Source organism: Pleurodeles waltl, chromosome 5, assembly GCF_031143425.1.
Source record: "Pleurodeles waltl isolate 20211129_DDA chromosome 5, aPleWal1.hap1.20221129, whole genome shotgun sequence".
In the NCBI taxonomy this organism is placed as follows: Eukaryota; Metazoa; Chordata; class Amphibia; order Caudata; family Salamandridae; genus Pleurodeles; species Pleurodeles waltl.
The window spans coordinates 1,060,360,630-1,060,386,812 of NC_090444.1; the positions used below are offsets into that span (position 1 = coordinate 1,060,360,630).

General features: G+C 42.3%; 1 protein-coding gene across 3 annotated transcripts in view; it reads left to right on the forward strand.

Moving 5' to 3' along the window:
* Nucleotides 1–6,284: 6,284 nt before the first annotated feature.
* GINM1 (glycosylated integral membrane protein 1) overlaps nucleotides 6,285–26,183 on the forward strand; it is a 220,889-nt gene continuing 200,990 nt past the window's right edge. Inside the window, exon 1 of one of the 3 annotated variants that reach the window (XM_069235279.1) lies at nucleotides 6,285–6,595. In XM_069235279.1, coding sequence (XP_069091380.1) covers nucleotides 6,497–6,595 — 99 coding nt within the window. In that variant the 5' untranslated portion in view covers nucleotides 6,285–6,496. The remainder of the gene's footprint in view (nucleotides 6,596–26,183) is intronic. The other 2 variants (XM_069235277.1, XM_069235278.1) reach the window with 2 other exon arrangements.

Below are 26,183 nucleotides of genomic sequence, written 5' to 3' on the forward strand. Positions count from 1 at the left end.
AATCAAACTAATTTAATAAAGCTTGTTAATCAACAAGTCGCAAGAAACATGATCTAATCAAAGCTTGAATCAAAAGACATTCCAATGCATCAGCACAAATCATTAGTAAAACCCATTTCAACAAAGCTATGATATCCATAAATTCAGCAAAATAGTCTGTCAACCATCTGTCTCTGTAATTCATTAGTTGTCAGGTGAATAACCTCAACTAACCCAGATTAGCATCAGCATGTGGGGCTTCATGCAAAACAATTTAGAACAGAAATTTGGAAAACATCTACCTAAAGAAAGTATTAAGACAGCGCAGTTGGTACCTGTTAGACCCGACAGCCTTAGGGTGGTCACCCCTAACTTTTTGCCTGCCTCCCTCCACTTTTTGGACACTGTTTTTGCTGGCTTTTAGACTCTGCACACTTTATCACTGCTAACCAGTGCTAAAGTGCATATGCTCTCTCCCTTTAAACATGGTAACCTTGGATCATACCTGATTGGACTATTTAATTTACTTATAAGTCCCTAGTAATGTGCACTATATGTGCCTAGGGCCTGTAGATTAAATGGTACTAGTGGGCCTGCAGCACTGGTTGTGCCACCCACTTAAGTAGCCCCTTTACCTTGTCTCAGGCCTGCCATTGCAAGGCCTGTGTGTGCAGTTTCACTGTCACCTCGACTTGGCATTTAAAAGTACTTGCCAAGCCTAAACATCCCCTTTCTCCACATATAAGTCACCTCTAATGTGGGCCCTGGGTAACCCATAGAGCAGGGTGCTGTGTGGCTGAAAGGCAGGACATGTACCTGTGTAGTTTACATGTCCTGGTAGTGTAAAACTCCTAAATTTGTTTTTGCACTACTGTGAGGCCTGCTCCCTTCATAGGCTAACATTGGGGCTGCCCTCATACAGTATTGAAGTGGTAGCTGCTGATCTGAAAGGAGTAGGAAGGTCATATTTAGTATGGCCAGAATGGTAATACCAAATCCTGCTGACTGGTGAAGTTGGATTTAATATTACTATTCTAGAAATGTCACTTTTAGAAAGTGAGCATTTCTTTGCACTTAAATCTTTCTGTGCCTTACAATCCACGTCTGGCTGGGCTTGGTTGACAGCTCATTGTGCATTCACTCAGACACACCCCAAACACAGGGTACTCAGCCTCACTTGCATACATCTGCATTTTGAATGTGTCTTCCTGGGCTGGGAGGGTGGAGGGCCGACTCTCACACAAAGGACTGCCACACCCCCTACTGGGACCCTGGCAGACAGGATTGAACTGAAAGGGGACCTGGTGCACTTCTTAGCCACTCTTTGAAGTCTCCCCCACTTCAAAGGCACATTTGGGTATAAAACAGGGCCTCTGCCCTACCTCATCAGACACTTGCTGGAGAAGAAACCTGAACCAGAAACTACATCCTGCCAAGAAGAACTGCCTGGCTGCTCAAAGGACTCACCTGTCTGCTTTCTACAAAGGACTGCTGCCTTGCTGTTGGCCTGCTGCCTTGCTGAACTCTTGTCTGGCTGTGAAAGTGCTCTCCAAGGGCTTGGATAGAGCTTGCCTCCTGTTCCCTGAAGTCTCAGGACCAAAAAGACTTCTCTTTTCATTTGGACTTTTCGTGCGCTGAAAATTTTGATGCACAGCTTGCTCCACGGCGAGAAAATTGCCGCACACCGACGCTGATCGACACAACACCTTCGGGGCGACCGGAACTTCGACGCATGGCCTCGCAAGGACAACGCCGCCCGACTTCCAGAGGGGAAATCGACGCAACGCCTGCCGTGAGAACGAGAATTCCACGCACAGCCTCCCGGAATGACACGCAGCCGGAAAACAAGCCAAAGAATCCACGCACAGACCCCGGGACATCTGGTAATCCCGCGACCCACAGAAAGAGACTTCCCCGCGTGAAAAATAACGACGCAAGTCCGTGTGTGCATGGGAGAAATCGACGCACACACCATTTTTCCACGTATCTCTTCTTCTGCGGCCCTTTGCGGAGATTTTCCACTTTAAACCAGGTACTTTGTGCTTGAAAGAGACTTTGTTTGCTTTTTAAAGACGTAAGACACTTTATATCAATTTTCAGTGATATCTCTACAATTTCACATTGCATCTTTATTGGTTTTGACCTACAATTATCCTGATAAATATTATATATTTTTCTAAACACTGTGTGGTGTCTTTTTGTGGTGCTATATTGTGTTATTGTATGATTTATTGCACAAATACTTTACACATTGCCTTCTAAGTTAAGCCTGACTGCTCGTGCCAAGCTACCAGAGGGTGGGCACAGGATAATTTTGGATTGTGTGTGACTTACCCTGACTAGAGTGAGGGTTCTTGCTTGGACAGAGGGTAACCTGACTGCCAACCAAAAACCCTATTTCTAACAGTACCTAGAAAGGAAAGGCATAAAAATGCAATTCAATCATTGTCATATCTACCTATCCACGGGATGGGTCAGCAAGCAGAATCAGTCTTCATCCTCAGGTCACCAATCGATCAGCAAAACATCAGGCTCTCAGTCAGAGAGTATGAGCCCAATGATAGAATCTAAAATCTCCTCTTCTCCCAAATATCGCATCACAAATCAGAATAATGTCTGAAGTCTTTTTCCTCCTTCACATTGTTATATCAAAGTTCCCCCAAATTATCCCCCAATTTCCAAACTGGTCAATTAATCGTACATTATTACTCTGTCCAATAGTGTCCATATACCAAATGAATTCTAATATTTCACAGTTCACATGTCATTGATTGGTCCGCTATACGATGTTCTCATCATCTGGCTCGTCAGGTATCAAATTTGTTGCATCTTCGCCTCCAGTCAGGGTCTTCATTGTTCTTGTCCTAGGAAAGTACATCTCATGCACATTACACACATTTGGATACATTACTAGAGACCTTGTCTCCTGTCCGTCGGTTCCCATAGAAAGCTTCTGCTAAGCATTTTATAAAAACACTGAGCATTTCACAGTTAGTTCACTCTGTCAGCATTTTTCATTAAACGCTAAGAAATACAGCTTCTTCATGAGGCCTGGCACCTAGGGCAAGTCATTCGCTAAGTTAAGGCCTACAATTAATAAGAAAAACATAATTCATAACCCTTAATATGACACATTACTACATTAATCCAATACATCGTTCAATAGTTTAGATGGATCAATCATAAACTAGTACATTTCGTGAACACGGGTGACCATTCCTCGAGATCACATTTTCAAATGTGCACATTAATTTTTTTTGTTATTTATTTTTGTACATAAGTCATTATTCCAAATACATAAGCATTTCATCAAAAGTTTCTAATTAAGACATCTGCTTCAGCAATTTCTATTAACGATGTGATAGAGCGAACCGTAGTAACAATTTACCTGTGTTCGGACGCTCTTTAGGCCGATGAATCTTTTGACTAAGTGGGAACTCTCTGTACTCTTAACCGATCCGTCGCATCAAATCAATAATCAATAACGTACATAAGCAATACCTTGATCAACATAACACTTAATGATTAATCCAGAATACATTTCGGCGAACCCTGACCTTTCAGTCAGGAATAACTACACCAGTTTATTGCAAAGTTAGTGAATTTATTTCCCTATATTAACAAAGCTAGCACGATATAGATGTGTCTCAACACCAAATGATAAACATAAATGAACATTAATAGCTGTCCATAACGTCGAAACAAGTGTAATCTATGTAGCATTTGAATCACAAGGCATTCGATAATGGCAATGCAAAGCACTAATACGATAATCTGTAATGGGCTAATTGCGTACATTTAGTCAGCATAACAAGATCTCAAATTGCATCGTGCAACATGTGGAATCCTCATCTAACCTCAAATTAGAATCGGCATGTGGGACTTCATGCAAAAACAATTTAGCAACATAAGTTTAGAAAACTCCTATCTAGGGATCTTATCAAAAATCAGCAGTTGGTTACCTAAAAGAAACACAATGCAATTTTACAATTTCCTTTCATATTTACCAATTACGATCAGCAATCAAGGAAGTCTTCGTCTCACAGGTACCGTTGCTCGATCAGCATGGGACGGGACAAAGGGGCAGGGGTGGACGGGGCAATTGCCTCACGGCGGCAAGGTAAGACTACTACTTCATGCAAAGGGCATTTCAAAGTTAAAGTCTCTAGGGCAAGAATCATTAAAGTCTCTTTCTCTCGATTAGAGAAAGCATCAAAGTCTCTCAAATGGCGTCGCAGCAAAGTGGGCCATAATAGCTACGAAGTCTACAAAATGGCGTAGTGTCCGGGTAATGGCCTCAATGATCTAATTTCTTCTCGTGCACCTGGGTTTTATAGACAACAGTTCGAATCCAGTAGGGTCTCCATTGGAGGGTTCATAGGTTAGCTTCAAATTGTCCAATCAAAAACGACGATTCTCAAGCTTTTACTTAAGCATACATTATCCTTGGAGATGGGTACGCAAATCGCAACATTGTCTCCCAATTAGCTCACTTTCAGAGCCTCCATTGTCCGCACCTGCAAGTCGACCTTGAATTAAAGAGAAAATATGCCAGGCTGGCACGAAACTTTAAGATAAGCATGTGAACAGTTTCTGTGGAAAAATACAGCTTCAAGCGGAAATACACGTATAATAGCACATTGGAAAAATACGAACATCTAAACCGTGAGACCAGGCCACTAGGCCAAAGCCTCCGCTAAAGTAATGCTAAGCTAACGCATTTCAAACAAGCAAATCGTAGCACACGTTTATGATTATGTCAGATTAGTGCAATTCTAATACACCACGTTATATGAAGCACGCGTATAAATGTTGGCAAACTACTCTAAGGGCACATTTTGTCCCCGTACAATCTTTATTAGTTCGGTTAATGTCGCACATGATTATTTCACACTACGTTTATGCGTTAATAAATCAAAACCTTCATTTTCTGCTTCATCAGATGTAGCCTTAGAATGAGAACTCAGGGAGTATTGTTCAGACAAACCACTAATCTCAGGTATATCACTGTTTCCAGTTGAATACAGTTAACTGTGATATAAGTGCTACACTCAGAAAAGATGGAATAAATGTCTAGGGTGGTATCCGTGACTGCCAGTTTTCATACAGCTGTTCATGGTATAGTGATCGATCTTGAGTGCAATTGACAGGGTGACAATTATCAAACTCATTACTGCACACCTCGGCAGATTGGCCATATTACTTTCACCTCTTTAGGACACAGAGCCATCCAGTATTTATTGCTATCTCCAGCTCACAGTTGTGAACAGTGACTTAGTTCTTATGAAATGCATTAGGCTATGCTGTTCTAATGAGAAGAGGCTAATATGTTTGCCATTGGCATCTTTTTGGCATAAGGTCTATCTAAAACGGCAAAGAGGTTTATTGGCTGAAGGAGGATCCTGCTTGGAAATACCAGCCTACTTAGAATTGCAGTAAACTGCCTGTTGCTCCCTGCAGTTTGGAAACAGAAACTCAGTAGTTGATAGTAGATGATGGCCGCTGCACTTCTTGCTTGCTTGTGATGCACACCATACACAGTAGTAATCTTTGCTTACGGTAAATGTTACCCATTTTGTTGGTGCTTCGAGTTCACAAATTAAGTGCCCTAAATGTTGTTACTTACATTTTGAGGGTCGTGCTCAGTCTTGAGGGTTGATCTTCATCGGATACACAGGGGCCTTTTGGTCACATAAAGTGTTATCACAGTACTCTGACCATGGACCTGGTTGAATAATTAGCACATGACACCTTTCCCCTATACATATCACTGTAAAATAACATTTATGGTAGTTTTGTAAAAAGTCAAGGATCCAGTTTAGTAACAAAGGCGAAACCTAATGCATTTACCAATGCTTGTTACAGTCTTAAGGATCTGCTTTCCACATCCCGGACAAAACATTGGTACTTTGCGCAATCTTAGACGGGAAGTGTGTCAGAGTCCGACATGTTATGTTCACCATCTCCTAAACCAGATTTTTTTGGGGCGAGAGCGTTCACAGTAGCGTAACAAATATCACAGTGAAAGGTTACCTCAGCTGCTGACCAATATTACTTTTAAAAACACTATATTGGAGCGAAAACAGTAGTTCATTATTAGAAATTATTAAAATGTAAAGGAAATAATGAAAGCACACACGTTGATACAGCTATCGGTTATACATCACTTATTAACAAACAATGTAGGAGCTGGAAATATTTTAATGCAACAAATAAACGTTGAGATAAATCGAAAATATAATTCGGAAAACTGTAACGTTCTCAAGAAATTCACTTGAAAAATCAGTCTTGTCCTAGTGTTCGGAATCAGACGCATTTGCATCAGTGTGTTCAACATGGCGGCCCACAGGCATACTGTACGCCTTCTTTATGCACGCCTACTCTTATTTATAGTTTAGGTGCTGGGAATTCTTTGGCAACAGCCAGCTTGGACCTGTCACAGTAGGCAGCCTGTGCTGCTCATCGCCATAACGTACGCCCCGGGCTTCTGCGTTTGTTTATTGATTGCTAGCGGAAGATGGACACTACACTCTTTACCCCTCTGCTGCTGCTTCTGTGTATGGCTTTCAGCGCCTGTGCAACAACGGCCCCGCCGCTTCCGGATACTGACCTCAAGGTACCAGAGAGTGGGACAGAGCAGAGTCAGCGCAGGTGCTGTGAGTGGGGTATTGTGAAGTTGAATCACTGGATCCACCCGGGCGACGGGGGGGCTGCCCACAGCGGCGTAACGTAAAATGCCCCCCCCCCCCCCCCCAAAAAAAACATGATGAGGTCCCGAGTCTCCAGTGGCTCAGATATTCCTTTGGATTTAGGCTGAATGGGGCACCTCTGAAGAATTGGGGCCCATCTGCACCGCAGGGGCCTAAATTACACCCCTGGGGGCTTGTAATTTAGAGGGCGGGGTTTTGTAATTACGGAATAAAGCGCACAAGGAAAAAAAGTGCTTAGCCGATAGCTCCTTCCAAAATTGTAAACACTAAAATGTACTGATCAGGGTATGCTAATCCAAACCGAGGTTTCTGTATGTTGGAGGTTGGTTCACCAGACTGTTGGTAGGGCCCAGCCCACGGCCATTAAAAAGTTAATTGACAATACTAAACACGCCTATTGGGAGTCTATGGCTGGTCCTTTCCTTAATAGATTTTGTTCATGACTAGTGCTAGAACGTTTTTCTGTTCCTCGGCTCACGTGGTCAATACTCCTTTCAACATAGTGCAGGGCGCCAGGCCTAAGAACCATAGTTTATCCCACATTAATCTATTCTTTTTGTGTTATGTCAACCAGTCGGCTAATTACACCCACACTGCCCTCCCTTGAACCTGGAAAGCAACAAACAAGTCCTGAACAAACAAATTGTTTACTGATTGGCTTTGGCAAATATGTAATTTCATCATATCACAAATACATTATGTCATTTTCTGTACTAAAATGCACGAAAAACCATTTTGTTTCCACATTCATAATTCACGCCAGTCTGCAGTGTTTTGCCATTTCGCGTGTGGGTTGGGAACCAACAATTTATTTAGTGAACGTAGCAAAGTTTGTCCAAGCGAAACACATTTTGAAACATTCAGACAAAATTGTGCCGTAGAACGATTTCGTGTTGTGGAAAAATGTTCTGTCTAGCTCTAGTCAGAACCTTGTTTTGCCATGATTTGCAGCAACAATATCAGAGGTACACGCTTTGCAGTATTTAGTGTGTGTGTAAACTGTGATAACTGTATATTTTCATTTATAAATCACGTGCTTGTGCCAATCTACCTGTCACTGCAAAGCAGTGAATGTTTGAGGCAATCCAATAGTCTACATTAAAAAAAATACATGCATCTGTACTCATTTAATCACACCTGCAATGCAGTATGACTAAGTAATACAAATGTTGATTTAACCCCTTCGCTGCCAGGCCTTTTCCCCCTGAGGTGGCAAGCCTATTTTTTGACTCTTTGGGGCAGTTCGCGCTTAGGCCTTCATAACTTTTTGTCCACATAAGCTACCCACGCCACATTTGCATCCTTTTTTCCCAGCATCCTAGGGATTCTAGAGGTACCCAGACTTTGTGGGTTCCATTAAAGGAGACCAAGAAATTAACCAAAATACAGCGAAAATTTCATTTTTTTAAAAACAAAATGGGGAAAAATGGGCTGCAGAAGAAGGCTTGTGTTTTTTCCCCCTGAAAATGGCATCAACAAAGAGTTTGTGGTGCTAAAATCACCATCTTCCCAGCCTTCAGGAATGTTAGAGGGAAATCTGTTAATAAAATAAGACAGATCAATTTGACACAATAATATAGGTTTTCAGCCGGGAACAACAGGCAGTCTCAACATAGAGGCCATGACTGAAGTTCAAAGTTCTGGTTCAAACACCAGTAGCTTTTATACTGTAAAAACCACAAAAAACTGTGGTCAAAAGTTCAGCATTGATGTAAGCAACTACAAGCAGTACAGATAAGATAATGAGGTGCAGCTGGAAAGAAGCACTTGCACTTGTTGGCCTCATGGGTGGGTAAGTTACACTGACGTCATTCACCATATCTATCTTTCTGCACAACAAGAGATTATATGTTGCGTGCTGCTCATGGTTGCCCTGCCTTGCAAATACTTATCTGACCCTTACACAGTTCCCCTTACCACAATATGAATGACTTGTGGTTTTTAGGACCCTTGTGATAAGGCCGGATACACCCTTTTGTTCCACCCTGTTCGTGCTAAGTGAACACTTTGAAAGCAACAGTTGGTGCAGCTTTGAAGAAAAACTCTCATTCTTATGTGGCTTGGGCCTCTTGTGTGTTTCAGCACAGCTAATTTAACAATGCAGCACTTAAGTAATAAGTGTTAGTTTATCCTAAACATGACCTGCCTTTTCTATTGAACCCACAGTCTGTCTTTTTTTAACATGTCATGTATTAAGCCTTTCACTACTTACTTTGGTTTACAACTATCTCAGGCCTAAAATGTTTGTATTGGGATTTGGGAACTTATGTTTGTTTGTATGTGATGTATTCCTATTCTTCCTACATCAGGAACAGGCAGACTTGAATCAGAAAACCCAATTTTTCAACACAAATTGGGCCTTTTTACTGGGATATACCCCATTGTTACTATTTTTTGTGGTTTCAGCCTCCTTCCAGTTAGTGACAGAAATCGGTTTAAAACCAATGCTGGATCCCAGAAAGCTAAACACTTCTGAAAAAGAGACAAAATTGTGAATTCATCAAGGGGTAATTTGTGTAGATCCTACAAGTGTTTCCTACAGAAAATAGCAGCTGAAAAAAAACAAAAAATTTGAGGTAAAAAAACAGCAATTTTTCTCCATGTTTTACTCTGTAACTTGTTCCTGCGATGTCAGATTTTTGGAAGCAATATACCGTTACGTCTGCTGGACTCTTATGGTTGCAGGGATATATAAGGCTCATCAAGAACCCTAGGTACCCAGAGCCAATAAATGAGTTGCACCTTGCAATGGGTTTTCATTTTATACCGGGTATACAGCAATTCATTTGCTGAAATATAAAAAGTGAAAAATTGGTATCAAGAAAACCTTTGTATTTCCAAAATGGGCACAAGATAAGGTGATGAGAAGCAGTGGTTATTTGCACATCTCTGAATTCTGGGGTGCTCATACTAGCATGTGAATTACAGGGCATTTTTCAAATCTTTTTTTACACACTGTCTACCATTTGGAAGGACAAAATGTAGAGAAAGACAATGGGCAATAACACTTGTTTTGCTATTTTGTGTTCCCCCAAGTCTCCCGATAAAAATGGTACCCCACTTGCGTGGGTAGGCCTAATGCTCGCGACAGGAAACACAACATGGACACATCCCATTTTTATATTGAAATCTGAAATGTTTTTTTGCAAAGTGCCTAGCTGTGGAGTTTGGCCTCTAGCTCAGCCGGCACATAGGGAAACCTACCAAACCTGCACATTTTTGAAAACTAGACACCTAGGGGAATCCAAGATGGGGTGACTTGTGGGCCTCTGACCAGGTTCTGTTCCCCAGAATCCTTTGCAAACCTCAGAATTTGGCCCAAAAAACAATTTTTCCTCTCATTTCGGTGACAGAAAGCTCTGGAATCTGAGAGGAGCCACAAATTTCCTTCCACCCAGCATTCCCCCAAGTCTCCCAATAAAAATGGTACCTCACTTGTGTGGTTAGGCCTAGTGCTCGCGAAAGGAAATACCCCCAAAACACTATCTGGACACATCAAATTGATCAAATACAAAACTACCTGTTTTTGCAGGGGTACACCTGCGTTTTTGGTCCTGGGCTCAGCAGCCATCTGGGGAAACCTACCAAACCAAGACATTTCTGAACACTAGACACCCGAGGGAGTCCAGGGAGGTGTGACTTGCGTGGATCCCCCAATGTTTTCTTACACAGAATCCTCAGCAAACCTCAAATTTAGCTAGAAAAAATAATTTTTTCCCCACATTTCTGTGTGGGATCACAAATTTCCTACCACCTAGCGTTCCCCTCTTATTTTGAAAAAAAAATCTTCCCTGGTCTCTGGTGGCATTTCTGCCCCCCTTGGGGGCAGATGGGCCTTCCAAAAATAGGCTGATCTGCCCCCAAGTGGGTCAGATATGGCCAACATTAATGTGCCCCCATGGGGAGCGACCCTTGCCCAAGGGACTGCCCCTCCAAAAAAAAAAAACACACACATACACACCAATCTCTGGTGTCTAGTGGTTTCCTAAAAAAAAATAGGTTGATCTGCCCTCGGGGGGGCAGAAATGGCCTAAAAATAATTTGGCCCCCATGGGAGCGGCCCTTGCCCAGGGGGCTGCTCCCCTTATGTGTCAGTATAATAATTAAAAAAAAAAACCTCCCTGGTGTCTAGTGGTTTCTCCCCCCACCCCCTGGGGCAGATCAGCCTAATTATATTACTCCGATCTGCCCCCGAGGGGGGCAGAAATGGCCTAAAAACAATTTGCCCCCCCAGATAGCGAATCTTGCCTAAGCGGTCGCTCCCTACACATAAACATTTTTTTTTTTATTCCTGGTGTCTAGGGGTTTTTGATCGGCCTAATTATATCAGGCTGAGCTGCCCCCGGGGGCGGGCATAAATGGCCTAAAAATAATTTGGCCCGCCAGGGAGCAGCCCTTGCCCAAGGGGCCGCTCCCCTTATGTGTCATATAGTAAAAAAAAAAAAAAAACTGATGTCAAGTGGTTTCTGCTCCCCCCTGCGGGGCAGAAATGGCCTAAAAACAATTTGGCTCCCCAGGGAGCGACCCTTCTTGCCCAAGGGGTCGCTCCCCTCATGTCCATTTAAAAAAAAAAATAAAATAATCCCTGGTGTCTAGTGGGCATTTCTGCGGCCGGATCGCATCGCGATCGGGCAGCAGAAATGCTTGCAGAGACATGAAAGGAAAGGAAAGGCCTTTCCATTCCTTTCATGTCTCTGCTGGCCCTCTCCTCCCGAGCGGAAGAGAAATGCTTTTTGCATTTCTCTTCCGCATCGCACTGAAAGCATGCTTCCAGCACAATCGGAGGTGACCTCTGATGAGGTCAGCATACGATTGCGTGCTGACGTTATCAGATGTCACTGGGGGGGGGTCGGGTGGAATGGGAAGCCCTGACATGGGTGGGTGGTGAGGCGGCGTAATGGTTACGTCCGTGGCGCCTGAGAGGCGCAGCCATGGACGTAACCATTACGCCCATGGCCCTCAAAGGGTTAAGAACCAATGAACATTTGTGATCTCCTATATATCGAAGTCTTCAAGTTAAGATCAGTGATGGCATATTATGTCAATACACTATACATGATATGTCACAAAAAGTAGCCATTGGATACGAGTGTAGTTTTACCCGCAGGGATCTCAGAGGTTTGAGGTCATGTTATGTTTAGTGTCTGGCAACATACGTCTTTAGCTGTCTTTCCAAGCGAACATGTCATTCATCACCATTCCGGGCACTGTCGGATCGCTCAGGGTCACGCACTATGGCGTTGACTTAACATATGGCTTTCTTGGAGACATAAAGTAGTGCTTACAATTTATCATTCATGTAGTAATGCCGCACCATGTAGCCTTCTGAATGTATTATAAGCATGCACTTGTAATTAAATCCATGTGCATTTTATTTGTTAATTAATGCTTGATTTATTAGCGATCTGATGTGACCTCCATATTATATGAGCTCTATATGAAAAGAAAGATAGATATATAGGGAAACGTGCAAAGAACAGTTAAAAGTTACTTCACCTGTTATTAATCATGTGCACCATTTCCACTTAATATGGGGTAACAAAAGGAACGTTACTTTGTTTGATGCAATAAAAGGTTAGCTGTATAAGTATTAAATAATTATCCTGTATCTAAAAGGCAAAGGATCTCACAAAAGTAAGATGGTTTGCAGTTGCAGTTTCATGTTTGTCTGACTACACCCAGCAGCCTTTTTACAGATCGCCCCAACATCTGGTCTTTCGTATTCCCAGTCTTGTGGATTAATTTGGCAATCTGACACAATCGGTGAGTGGCAATCTTGATTTACTCTCATTGACACAGTTCAAGTGACACACATGATAACAATTTGCAACAGAAACAGCTCAGGATTGAAATTCTGGTTTATTGATGGCATGGTGGGAGGTGGCTACACTATATACATGTTTATGCAAGTATGTAGAGTATATACTATGTATGAAAGAAATAGAGAGGAATTATGTTATGTTTATTGGTAATGGAATGTACCCATGGTATGTGTGCATATATGTTTGAAGATGAGACCACCTACAGTGTGCACGGGAGAGGTTTTCATGGCTTGTGCAAGGGAGGATAGTGAGTTCCTGTGGTATGTATGACGAAAGGTGAGAATGGTGAATGTATGTAGGGAAACAGGGAAAAGTGTTCACAGTTTATTTGGCAAGTGGGGCAAGTACTCATGGTGTGTGTGAAGAAAGGAGCCATCGCCCATGGAGTTTGTACAGGAAGGGGAGAGTGTTCACTCTTTTGGGGAATAGTGAATTCTAACGGTATGACTATCTGGATTGTGGTCTGAGGGTGGTATTTAGAAGCAGCAAGTGCCCAAGCAAAGCATTCACTCACATTATAGCAGCCTCCACGCATCATTCGGGCTGTCAGAAATGATCATTCACCATCCCTTCTCTATTATACATTATAAACTGCAAGTCTAGCAGGTTTTTAATAGCTGCCTATTCATATGTTCACTCGTTAATTTGCAGTCAATCAATCAGTCCATTTGTTGAGGGCGCTCTGTCACCCCTGAGGGTCTATGGGTGATTTGGTGCCTTGTCTCTGTTGAAAAGCCAGGTCTTGAGTTTTTTCCGGAACACTGTAGGGGAGGGTGGTGTTTAGAGGTGTATCAGTAGGGAGTTCCAGGTCTTGCCGGCGGTGTGGGAGAACGAGTGGCCTCTGGTGCAGCTGCGGTGGATGAGGGTGTGTGTGCGAGGGAGAGGGAGGCGGAGTGCCGGTGTCTTCCGGCTGGTGGAAGTTCAGACATGGTTGACATAAGATGGCCATTGATTGTATAGTGCTTTGCAGGTGTGTGTGAGGATCTTGAACTGACATCTCTCCTCGACGGGGAGGCAGTAGAGATGTTTGAGGTGTGGGTTGATGTGAGTCAGTTTGGTTAGGCCCAGGATGAGTCTGGCTGCGTTGTTCTGTATGGTCTGGAGTCTTCCGAGTAGTTGGGTGGGCAGTCCGGTTTAAAGGGCACTGCAGTAGTCAAGGCGCTAAAGACAAGGGACTATGTGACGTTTTTTCTGGTGTTGATGGGGATCCATCTGAAGATCTTGAGGAGCATGCAGAACGTGTAGAAGCATGAAGAGGCAACTGTGTTGCTTTGTTGTTTCATTGTCAGTTGGCTGTCGAGGACGATGCAGAGGTTGGGTGCCTGGGTTGTTGGTGTGGGCGTGGGTCTGAGTTCTGCTGGCCACCAGTTGTGGTCCCATATGGAGGAGTTCTTACTGAAAATCAATTCTTATGTCTTCTGCAAACACATGCACATTCTCACAATTCACTTTGACCAAAGCACAGGCAATTAAAGGATACAGTACACTCCTCTCTTGTAGTAAATAATCAAAAATAAATTTAAAACCACTACACCATATTCAGCTAGCTACAGATGCTTGTCTGGAACCGGAGCTGAATGTTAATCAACTATACATTTTCTATATTTGGAAGCCTTTGTAAAGCAAGGTTTTTTTTTTGCTTTCCTGTTGTTCAAAAAATCATGTTCATGATGCAAGGCTTCTGGATCCATGTGCTGCCTTTAATTTGTGATGTAATGTTAGATCTGGCATCCTTGGTGTGGTTTCATCTGTCTTTTTGCCTCTGCTTCCTGTGTTTTTGACTGTGTGCTGGGCTCTGTTTTGCTGGTTTTTGGTACTCTGGGCACTTTACAACTGCTGACCAGTGCTGAAGTGTAAGTGCTCCCTGTGTAAATTGTGATTATGATTGGTTACCCCTTATTGGCATATTTGATTTACTAATAAGTCCCTAGTAAAGTCCATTAGTGGTGCCCAGGTCCTGTAAATCAAATGCTACCAGTGGGCCTGCAGCACTGATTGTGTTTTGATGTTTGCAGATGCATTTTTGAGACCGATAGTCCAGAACACGGACACCTACCTTAAGGATACAAAGGACGTATTATTTCTGATAAAAGACATGCCCTTTGACCCAAAGACAGAGATAATAGTAAGATTTGACGTTGAAAGCTTATACACCAGTCTCCCTCACACAGCTACATTCCGAATAATTGAGGGGGTCCTTTTTGAAGGAGACTGGGAGTATCAAACAACACAGAATGTGGTAATGGAATATTGCTATTGGGCCTTTGCAAGGAATTTCTTTGAATTTGAGGGAACTCTCTACCTTCAAAAACACTGGACCAGCATGGGAAGCACTTTCGCACCGAGCCTAACTGACCTTTATGTACACCATCTTGAAACACACAAGAGCCCGAGTCCTCTTAATCTGTAAAAACAGAGTATACAATTGTGGAAAAGATACATAGATGACATACTAGTCAAATGGAAAGCGGGTGCAGTTTTGATAGGTAGCTTCCTCGAATGGTTGAATAGACCGAATGAGTACCTGAGATTTACTCACTCATTGAGCAATGAAGAAATATCTTTCTTGGATTTGAATCTAATAGCCACACAATGGACTTTAAAGACAACCACACATGAACAACCCACAGCTAATAACTGTTTACTCCTATGTGACAGCTTTCACCCCCATCACTTTAGGGAGATCCTTACTTTTGGAAAGTTCCTAAGACTAAGAAGGAATTGCCCAGAGATAGATGATTACAAGGAACAAGCGAACAGGCTAGCATCCAAGCTGGAGGCAAGGAAATACCCACCCAGGATAATCAATCAAGCCATGAAACAAGCTTGCAACAACAATAGAGATGCTTTACAGGATATCCCTACTCAAAAAGAAAAGGAAGAGAGACCAATAGACATCCTGACATTCAGTATAGCTTCCAACCTAATGACCATGATTGTCAACAAACATTGGCGTATCATTAATAGTGATTCCCTGAACATTCCTAAGCCTCTATTTTCACATAGACAGGGAAAAAGTCTGAGGGACATGCTGGTGCACACCCGTTCCCGACAAACACTTAATAAAAAGACAGACAGGATTAACTATTTACTCCTGCCAACAGGACATTACCCATGTGGCAGATGCAGTCTATGCCATCTTACCAAAGTTCATAAGTTCATCACTTTTAATGACAACATGACAGGAGATATCAGGGATTTCACCAACTGTAACAATCAACAAGTAGTGTATCTGGTATCTTACCCCAGTAATTTACATTATGTTGGTATGACAACCCGCAAAGTGGGAACCAGAATTTGTGAATGTCTCAGCAACTTGAGATTTGGACGCGTCATTACAAAGATGTCCACCCACTATAAAGAAAAAGCCCACGCAATAGAGGACTACCAGTGGGTTATTCTGGAGCATCTAAAAGACACAAACAACTGTGAATCCAGACTTTTTGAAAGAGAGCAACGGCGAGTTTTCAAGTTGCACACGCATTTTGAATGGGTTAAATGAGTACATTACATGGAGCCAGCTGACAAAATTGTAAAATCATGATTGCACCCGTGTGGGGTATCACAAAATCATAATAATTTGAAGCTTAGCATCTTAAATCAATAAGATATGATCAATTGAGTGTGTCCACTCAATATTCAGTATTTTTCTTTTAAACATATGGACAATTTTGTGACTTGTATTATTATTTTGACAATATATGTTGTTCTGTTTTTTCCTCCCTATTTTTACCCATTTATGCAGCCTCTTTTCCCAAACCGCACCATAGTTTTCTTGCATCTAAGCCCTACTCAACAGATTCTTTTTTCAGGCAGCCTAATGGACACCTGTCTCACCCAAAGAGGTCCTCGCTTAAACCATGGAGGGCCGACGAGGACCATCATTTTGTTCAGGTTAGCAGTCTAGGCAAATTGTGCCACAACATATTCTACATCGGAGCACATTGCCTAAGCGTATAGAAGCCGACTCGCTTTAAGAGTTTAAGAACTCTGTCCTTTTAGAAACCGGTAACATTCAGACCCCGGAGAGGTGAGAAGGAGCTAAAGAAGCGGGAGTGTCGCTTTGAGGAAGTAAGAGCAAGCCTTGATTGCTCCTCATAACGTTTTTACACTGGCCAGCAGAGGAGTTTATTTTAATGCCTTATCACATTTTAACATCTTTAGAGTGTGACTATAAGCACCCCTGCCCATCAGGCGGATCCATGACATCAGAGCCAGTAAACTTACAATGTATGCTGTGCATGAACCTTGTTTATTATTCTGTATGTGCTTTACATGTTCCATGTTAACTTTGTCTTGTAGTGTCCACAGACATCGCAATACAATTCTGATAATTTATCAGCTCCCTTCACTTGAATGTTGAAATTCACAAGTGTTTTTATAGTTTTGGGTGTTGTTTGCTCAGTTTTGGCGCCTCACCCAGAAGCCGATTAAATTAATTTATGCCCAGCATTGCACTGAGGCAGGTTAATTGTGTCTCTTACTCCACCATAGGGAATATTCTGATGTCACCACGAGATAGGTGTAGTATTCTCTATCCTTAGCAAGCAAAGTATGTACTTGTATATTTAATCTCTCTGTGAGGAGTAGAACCAGGGAGTCATCCTTGGTCCTGATTATAAGCCTATGGGTAGGGTTTGAAACATGTAGACCAGTAAGGCAGGTACCTTACATACCCTACTTCCACGTACCCCCTGTTTTAATCACACCATCACTTAAGCATTCATTAAAGCATTTCAACCGCTAGGAGGCAGGTCTTTTTAACCTCGTTAAGACCCCCACTTTTATCTTTCCCTTCACCCGAGTCACATTGATGGAATAATCTGTAAAAGTGCTCTCACATATTTCGTAGGACTTAGCACCTCCCATTCCGCAGCGGAACGGGAGGAACCCAGCGAGGAAGCATGCCACCAGGGGTAACCCTGATGGGTGAGGGTTTTCAAAGGAAGATCTTCTTTTTTCCTTGTTTTTCTGGTGGAGACTCACGCCTGCTGGGTTTTGATGTGACTGTTGGGAGTAAGCAGGATAGTGGGTCAGGTTATTACATTATTGCCACTAGGTTATTTTTATAATCCAAATCGATTCCCTAGGCCTTCCCATGATCTGCCAAAACAGAGCAAATTTTTTCCACCGGTAGTAGCACCAGTGGTTGGCGATCAGTCCTGTAATCATGTAACTTTCACTGTCCCTGTTTATAACCGGTTTGGTGCCTTAGAAGAAGTTGACTGACTAAGTGACCACCCTTATAGTTAAGGTGTTTGGAGTGATGGGCGAAGACGTTCTCTTGGCTTTGCCACATGGCCAGCTATGAGATACGATTAGGAGCTCCTCTCATGCCACATGACCAACTAGGCATACCCATGGGGGAGACTTGGCAAACCTTTAATGCTAAACGCAGTGGAGATATTGATTTCTCCCTTATGGCTGATGACATATTAGGGTCCCTGGGGGGCTGTAGCACCTGACATAATGGAAATGGAAGGGAGAATCTGGAACAGGGGTTAATTCCAGAGCCTAACTAGCTTGTAGACGTGAGGGTGGGACCTTTGGAAAGGAAGCCTGAGCTTTCAGGTAACTGCAGACTCATCCTCCCATTAAAGTACTCTCCTGGAATGTTGCAGGGCTGAGCTCCAAACTGGATTGTGCTTATTGCGGCCTTTTCACTGACTCTCATAATATTTGTCTTTTTCAAGAAATAAGGCTAACCACAGATGTTCAGCATGTAGGGTTTGTAATCCATAGTAAGGAAGCAACAAAAAAGGCAAGGGCAGACCTCTAGGGGGCCTAATGACATGGGTTAGCTCTACACTTGGGTGGGCTGTTAAGGAAATAATGATTGCCTCTGATGACATTTAATGCGTAAGCCTAACCTTTTCCCCAAATTTAGTGATATACGTTTATAATGTTTGCTTTAGACCAGTTGTTAATAAACAGGAAGCCCCAGCAGTCAAAATCCTCTTCACACATCTGACATCCCTTCCGAAGAAGGTTTATAAACTTTAGGGAGGGGATTTTAGCTGTCAGTATGAGCCCCTTGATAGTCATGTTCTTGATCTCTCAGTGGAGAAAGAATATGTTGGTCCATTTCCAATCTAACAATTTTTCTTCTTAGGAAATGGTCCATTATGACATTACAATTAAATGCCTTAGCGTTATAGCAGTGCATCTGTGCCTGTAACAGCAGATCCCCTTTGGGTAGGAATGGGAAACACACTTTTAAATGCACAGTACAACTCTTATAGATCATATACTAATTGATCTGCGGGTCTGGTCATGCCTGATTGACATGGTAATTACACCCAGGCATGATGGTGATCCTAATGCCCTAGTACTTAACATGGATTTTCTAGACCATGAGGGGTCAGAAGCCGCCCTGATCAGCTTGATTGTAAGTTACATCTATCCACCAACAGGCGGCAAGTTAAATTGAGTGCCATGGCCTACTCGTTGGGACAGGTTGGGCCAATTTATAGGCATGTTGAGGGTATCTTGGGTCAACTGCATGGTCTGGACTTTGTCTTAGACCAGAGAACCACTCTCCAGAAAATTGGAGGCCTACATAAGTTAATGCTCGAGGGCCTTAAGAATTATTTTTAGGTAGACTCAAAGCCCACAGCAGCAAAGAGAGGCCCCTTCCCCTGGTTTAATCATACTTGTAGAAAAGCTAAATCAAGTCTAATTAATTCAATCAAACTACAGGATAGAAGAGTGATACAGCTAAGGAGGGTGACCTATAAATTGGCTATCTCTGAGGTCAAAATGGAGTGGAACCAAGGTAGGTGGGAAGGCCTGTTGGCTTCTGTGAGAGCCGGTGATCAACGTGACATTCAGAGCTTAATAGTCACTGGGAGTAAGGAGGTTGTCTGCCCCATAGACAATAACATTTCTGCTGCTACCTGGATCTCGCATTACTCTGGCTTGTATCCTGAGCTGGTTGAAGAGTGCGCTTCCACTTCCGTGGGACCAAGTCCATCTGAGGTTCGATTAATTGGCGAGATAGGGAGTGGAGAGCCCCTCCATTGAGATTCAGGAACTGTGCTATACTATTAGGAAAATAGTTCCTAACTAGGCTCCAGGGTTAGATAAGACCCCTAGGGATTTGTTCCATGCTCAGATGGACGTTTGTGGCCCGTACTTCACTTTACTGTTTAATGGTTTTACGTGTGGGACACCTATTCCACCCCATCCTAGGAAGGGGCAGAAATCATACTCTTATATAAAAAGGGTTCCTCTCTTCCCTTTCCAACTATATCCCATCAGCCTTATAGATAGTACTCAAAAACTTTTTTGTATAATTGTCCTGGACAGGCTACTTGATTGGATGGAGGTCAACAAGATACTCACCCCTCTGCAAGCTGGTTTTCGGGATTGTACCGCTCACTATCAATCAGGCGTTTAGGCTTTAGCTAACTTATTGGAAGACCGTGGCCTTAGTGGGAGGTTGGCTATATGTCACGTTTGTGGACCTACGGTCTGCCTTTGACCTGGTCCCACGGGTTACGCTGTGGCAAGTGCTAGCCAATCTGGGGATCCCTAATTACCTTCTTGGGGTTATTGTAAGATTGGAGGACTCTAACTTTGCTCAGGTTAGATGTGGACGGTTGGGAGAGTGACCGAGCCATTCCATGTTAACCAGGGGATGAGACAGGCTTGTGTCCTTGCCCCTACCCTCTTCACCTTGTACGTTAATGATCTGATTTCCCATCTTAACTTTCGTGAAGGTGCTATCCCAAGGTTAGCTAACAGGAAGGCCCCTGCATTAATGTTCGCAGATGAGACGCTCCTCATGTCTAAATCTCCAATGGGCCTTCAGAAAGTCGTAAATAATTTCAGTAGTTTCTGCAGACTGAGGGGCCTGCAAATCAATGTGGCAGAAAACAAATTCATGGTGTTCATCCCTTGCTTGGCATCAAGACCAAAACTCCGCTTTGTTAAGGACTTCGCTCGAATGGGTGCAAACCATTGATTACCTTGGGATCACCCTCACTGAACACATGGAGTGGGCCACCAACATTGCAAGGCTTGGACTTAAGCTGGAACATAATATAGGAGAACTATTAAAGGTAAACAGGGGTACTTACTCTAGACCTGTCTCCCCGGTTATTCAGATTTATAACCTGCAAGCCCTAGGCACAGCCCTTTGTGGTGCTGAGATTTGGGGGCATAATGGAGCAAACAACCTGTCAATCTCAGAAAACCGCCTCTTGTGACAACTGATTGGTCTCCCAGTTAGTACCCCTCTGCTTTCCCTTAGGCTGGACGTGGGGCTCAGACTCATTGCTGATAAGATTGGTGTTAAATTATTATTACACTGGAGACAAATTTGGGCTACACCAGAGTTACAGTCCTGTTGCCAAGGACTGGAATAAATACTGAGCATCTCAGGGTCAGATGAGCTTGCTTGGCTCCAGTACGTGAGGTAATCCCTGAGGGCAATGGGAAGCGAGAGATTGTAGGGGGACCCAAGAGGGGAGTTTCTTCTTGTTTCTAAAGCAGCACTGAAGTCGAATTATATGCAGCACATCACTACCTCCCAGTTATCTAGCCCTGGGCTCTTTGACTGACGGCCTTATTCTGTTAAAGAATTAATACTCAGCAGAGCAATATCTTGACAAGATTCAGCCCGCTTTCGCCAAGAAACTATTCATCCAATTTAGATTTGGGACCCTCTCTTTGAATTCTTTACTGACAATTGAATTCGCACACAAAGTTCAACAGGGTCGGCTTGCCCATCTTGCAGCTCAGTTCCTAATGGTGGCTCACGCCCTCTTCTTTTGCCTCGCATATAAAAATCTCAAGGTCAAATGGCTTATTCCAATTTGCCGCAACCTTGGAACCAGACAGCATAAGTAAGCTTATTGGATACTGGAAACTGATACCAGTCAACATATAGTTTTTGAAGTGTCTAGGTTCCTACACTCAATGTATTGCGTCAGGTCTTAATATAAAACATCTATTGTCAGCGCTAATGCCACTGAAGCTGATTGAATTATCTGTTTGTTTTTCCCTTTCCCCTGTTACCATTCTTGCACTTTATGATTAATGGGGAAATGTTGGCACTATATTAATTCTTGTACTATCTTTCAGCTAGGAGAACCATCTCCCCCAAACCCCACAGGGTTGGTGGTTTTATGATTATAGCTAATGACAATGTTTTATCCCTATCTGCTTTTAACATCTTTTATTCTCCATGTAATACACATTTGACTTATTAGTACTGCTTTTCCTGCACTATGTATTGCACAATGTATTGTATGTATTGGCATTGCAGTTTTAACTTATTAATGTATTTATTGTATTGTGTTTTTAATCTGTTCTTTTATGGCACAAGCTGAAATAATATTACTATGATATTAACAATTCCATCCTTCTTCACACAACCAAAGCTTCAGGTTCAGTGGATAACAACTCAGGTATCCCACTAACCCCCACTCAAATTAAGTGGCAGGGAGAATAAGATAAACTAAGGTGTGCACGGCTTGGGACAAGAGTGCCCGTTTCTACGAGAGGAGAATTAACCAACATTGTGGTTTTGATGTTTTATACAGTTGCTCATGCAGGGAATGTGGCCATTTTGTCAGTGAGAAATAGAACTCTGGAAGTAACTCATACCTGTAGTCTACTTGAACGGAAATTATAGGATAAGGTTGTGTGGCTGAGGGTTGTTGTATTGGGGAAAATGATGCCCTGTTCTGTTGAGGGGCTAAAAGTCAACTCTCCGATGTGATGGGTGGGAAGATAGGCTATTGCAGCATATTTTCCCCTTTGTAAAATTGTTTCTGGCAGTGGATTTCAACTACACACTATTGAGACAAATTAACTTGTAATATTCAGTAAAGAAAAGTGCCTGCTCCAAACCTTAGAACGCATATTGTGATGTCTCGCACACAGGAAATTACAATCCCTGTCAAAGACTTTCTATTAGGACAATCAAACAGAAGAGTAGCATCATGTGTGTTGTTACTTGTAAAACATCAATAGATCTGTATCTTTGCCAACCCGGCTGTCATGAAATCTTCCCGATCTGTGGGGTTGCCACAAATGCATTAGTTTTTTTAAAACAGATGTTTGTTGCCACTTTACCTATAAAATCTGATCACTTATAAAGAAGGACCCAGAGGTGTGGATCTCAACCTATTTTTTACACTTGACAAAGCCATCACTCTTCCCTTTTTTGCACTTTTTAAAAACAACTAAACCACTATGTGATCAAACAATTAGCAAATGTTTTTTTTATGGTATATCATTGCTTGGAGGGATCTGCCTATCATCAAGATCTTTTGCATTGCTGAGCATTCTTAAAATGAGATCAAGCAAAAGTTAAACCATCTTATAGTTTTGATATTTGAAGAACTGTTTTTCTTAAAATGTGAAGACAGCCCAGTGCTGTTTGGGGAAATGCAAAAAGATCTTGATGATAGGCAGCTCCCTTTACCTTGGACTTGGCACAGGCCCTACTGTTGCACAGGCATTCAAAAACATGTGGCTCTGGTGTGACTTGGATTTCTAATTTTCAAAGTAGATCATTTCAGTAAAGAAGAGTATCATCTTTTAGCTGATGCTGCTTTTGCCTTTTCCACAGACAAAAAACCTGTTCCTACTCAACAGGATCTTGGTCCTAGCACAGATGGACTACTTCCATGTAGTCTTTGCATTTGTACTAATGAAAGTGATCTAAAACATCCACATACTCGCTGCCAGAGTATACCTGAAAGTACATGGAACGACATCAACTTGATCTAGTGATCATATTCTAAAAATATGTGACAAGGAAAAGGACCGGATTTGTGGAAGGTGGTTCCCAAATACTTCGCTCGCCATAACATATTATTTGGCAATGCCAAAGCGATTGATCCAAATTCAACCACAAAACATGCACCTTTAGAAAACCTGACCAACTTAACAGCGTTCAAGAAGCCCTGAAACACATCTCTCCAAGGAGGCAATTGCGATCCCTCCACCCTTGCCACCCACGCTACTTCTTAATGGGGCCCCAAAACTGCAGTAGGAGCCCAGTGAAAACATATTTTCTAAGAACCTATATGCAATAGACCCCTAAGTTGGGTGACTATAAATGTTTCCACTTCAACTGTTGACAATCCATGTGTTGTATACAGAGACATTTAAAAGCTGCATAGTTTATGTGTCCAACAAAAGTACACAATGTATCATGAACAGGTACTCAGTGTAGTTAAATAACAAAATGTCAGTCCTTCAGAACCATGCTCATGATAAGCACCAGCAAAAAAGTGCCCCAATTTACAAGAAGCAGTAATTGCACAACTGGATGTAGAAAACATTTGAAACCCACAATATAACTGCAGAAATGCCATGCAGTCTACATAGAGCTGTGGCCAAGCCTATGATATATATTTTTTCCTACACTTGACAAATCCCAGGATTCCAGGGCTCCGCCGCAATTCTTTTGTTTTTTCGTACTTTTTTTTCTGTGACGTCCATGTTTTTTTTGTCATTATTTCCCAGATACATTTCTCTGAAGTCCTCAGGCCTTTGTTTTTTTTATTACAAATATAAATACACTGTTCCCCAGAGATCAAGAAGGGCACAGGGCAACCATTATGCTAGAAGCAAGTGTCCTTTCATCATCGGGCAAGCTCCTCATCAGACCGGCGCTGCAATGCCTGACGGGCACCCCTGTAAGGGGGCCCTTTGCCAGAGATCTTTTCTCAGTAGCTCTGTGCCATGGTGAAAAAGATACAGAGAGATCAATGCCCACCTACAGGCACTACAGAAAGTAGGAGAGCGAAAAAGGTTAAAATTGTCTCAAAGCCTGAACAGGACACCACAAATTTAATGATCAAGAAGGGGTAGTGGCCAAAGCAATAAAAACACAGAAAGGAGAGTGGGGAATGAGATAATGCTCAGACACTCTCACAATACAAGTGGAGACAGGGGGTAGGAAACTATCTTAAACCCCTGTAGACAGGGTCAACATGTTTTGTGTCTCAAAGGTCCATATGGATCCAGCGGCACTTCGTCAGGACCAAAAAATATATATATATATACATACTCAACACTTCTCCTATTGACTCAATCTCAAGACCTCAATGTGTCATAAACTGTCAATCTCATTAAACTCCAATCACTTACTAAAAATAAACTGCACGTCAGACTAGTCTATCTCAAGGGTCAACCTGTTGAAAGAAAACAAAAAGGCATACATCTAAATTCTACTTTATGTCATAACAATAGGTGCACACACGTAATGAAGGTGGCATTAGGTGAGTATATATATATATTTTTTGGTCTTGATGAAGTGTTGCTGGATCCATATGGACCTTTGAGACACGAAACAAAACATGTTGACCCTGTCTACAGGGGTTTAAGATAGTTTCCTACCCCCCTGTCTACACTTGTATTGTGAGAGTGTCTGTGACGAGGAGCTTGCCCGATTATGAAGCATGACATCCAATTGGATGTGTGAGGGCACTTGCTTCTAGCATAAGGGTTGCCCTGTGCCCTTCTTGTTCTCTGGGGGACAGTGTATTTGTATTTGTAATAAGTAGATTTGGGAGGCCATACACTGGACGATTAATCTCCCTGTCCCTCATTTATTTAAAATATACTTTGTTTTTTTTATCCTGGCCCTGCTCATGATCATTTCTGCTTACAAGAAGAAAACTGTTGAAGGCACTACTTCCTCCTTTCAAGCTGCAAAACTATGGAAATCCCTACCTGCAAAGGTCAGAGGCGCTGACAATCACTTAGTGTTCAGAAGGATGGTTAAGACATGGTTATCCTTAGTGTGATCCAACAAAGAATCTGCACATTTCTTTTTTTGTCCCTACAGACAAATACCCATAGGACCCTCTACGATCAAGGAAGTTTTAAGTTAGCAGAATCACTTTACAGGCCTCACCTAAAACCAGGGAGAACCATATCCCTTTCGAAACGTTTTACCCATCCGTCTATCTCAACAAACACAAAATTGAATTATTGTAGCAAACCTTAGGATTGTCCACTCATCAAAATCTCAGCAGTCAAACCTAAACAACCCACTGTACGCAAATGCCACAAAACTCAGTAGCACATATTAAAAAAACAAGTATGAAGTCGAATAGTTTCAGTAATGGTCAATATCCATGTAAAAAAGGAACAAACTATTAACACCAACAAGAGCCAAAGGCAGCAACATGTCACATGCCTACAAGTAATCAATTTCAATTCTTCTTCCTACTCTCTATATTTCCCAGATTCCATCATATCCCAATATTCCGAAACAAAACCCTGCATGCAAATAAAGCAGATTTGTAGCTATGGCTTATTCTCTCTCCCACCTCTGTGTTTGATTCCCCTTGCACTCCATCCTCTGCCTGCCTTAATGCCTTTGAGTGTAGTCTATTCTTATCACATGCCTGCTATCCTTCTCTCTCTCATAGTTTAGTAACGTAAACATACCTCCTCCTTACAAATCTTAAACTTCTGCGTAACCATTCCTGCAATATCTAATCTTTTCCAATGTATTTGTTCATCCCACTAACATAAATCACAATTTCTCCTTCTGTGTAACCAACCTCTCCTTGCAATCTCACAATATCTAACCTCATCCACCCTATTTATTTATCTCATTTGTTTCCACTTGCATGAACACAATATAATAATTACACCTAACTCCTATTAACTTATTCCACTGCTAAAAACGTGAGGAAAA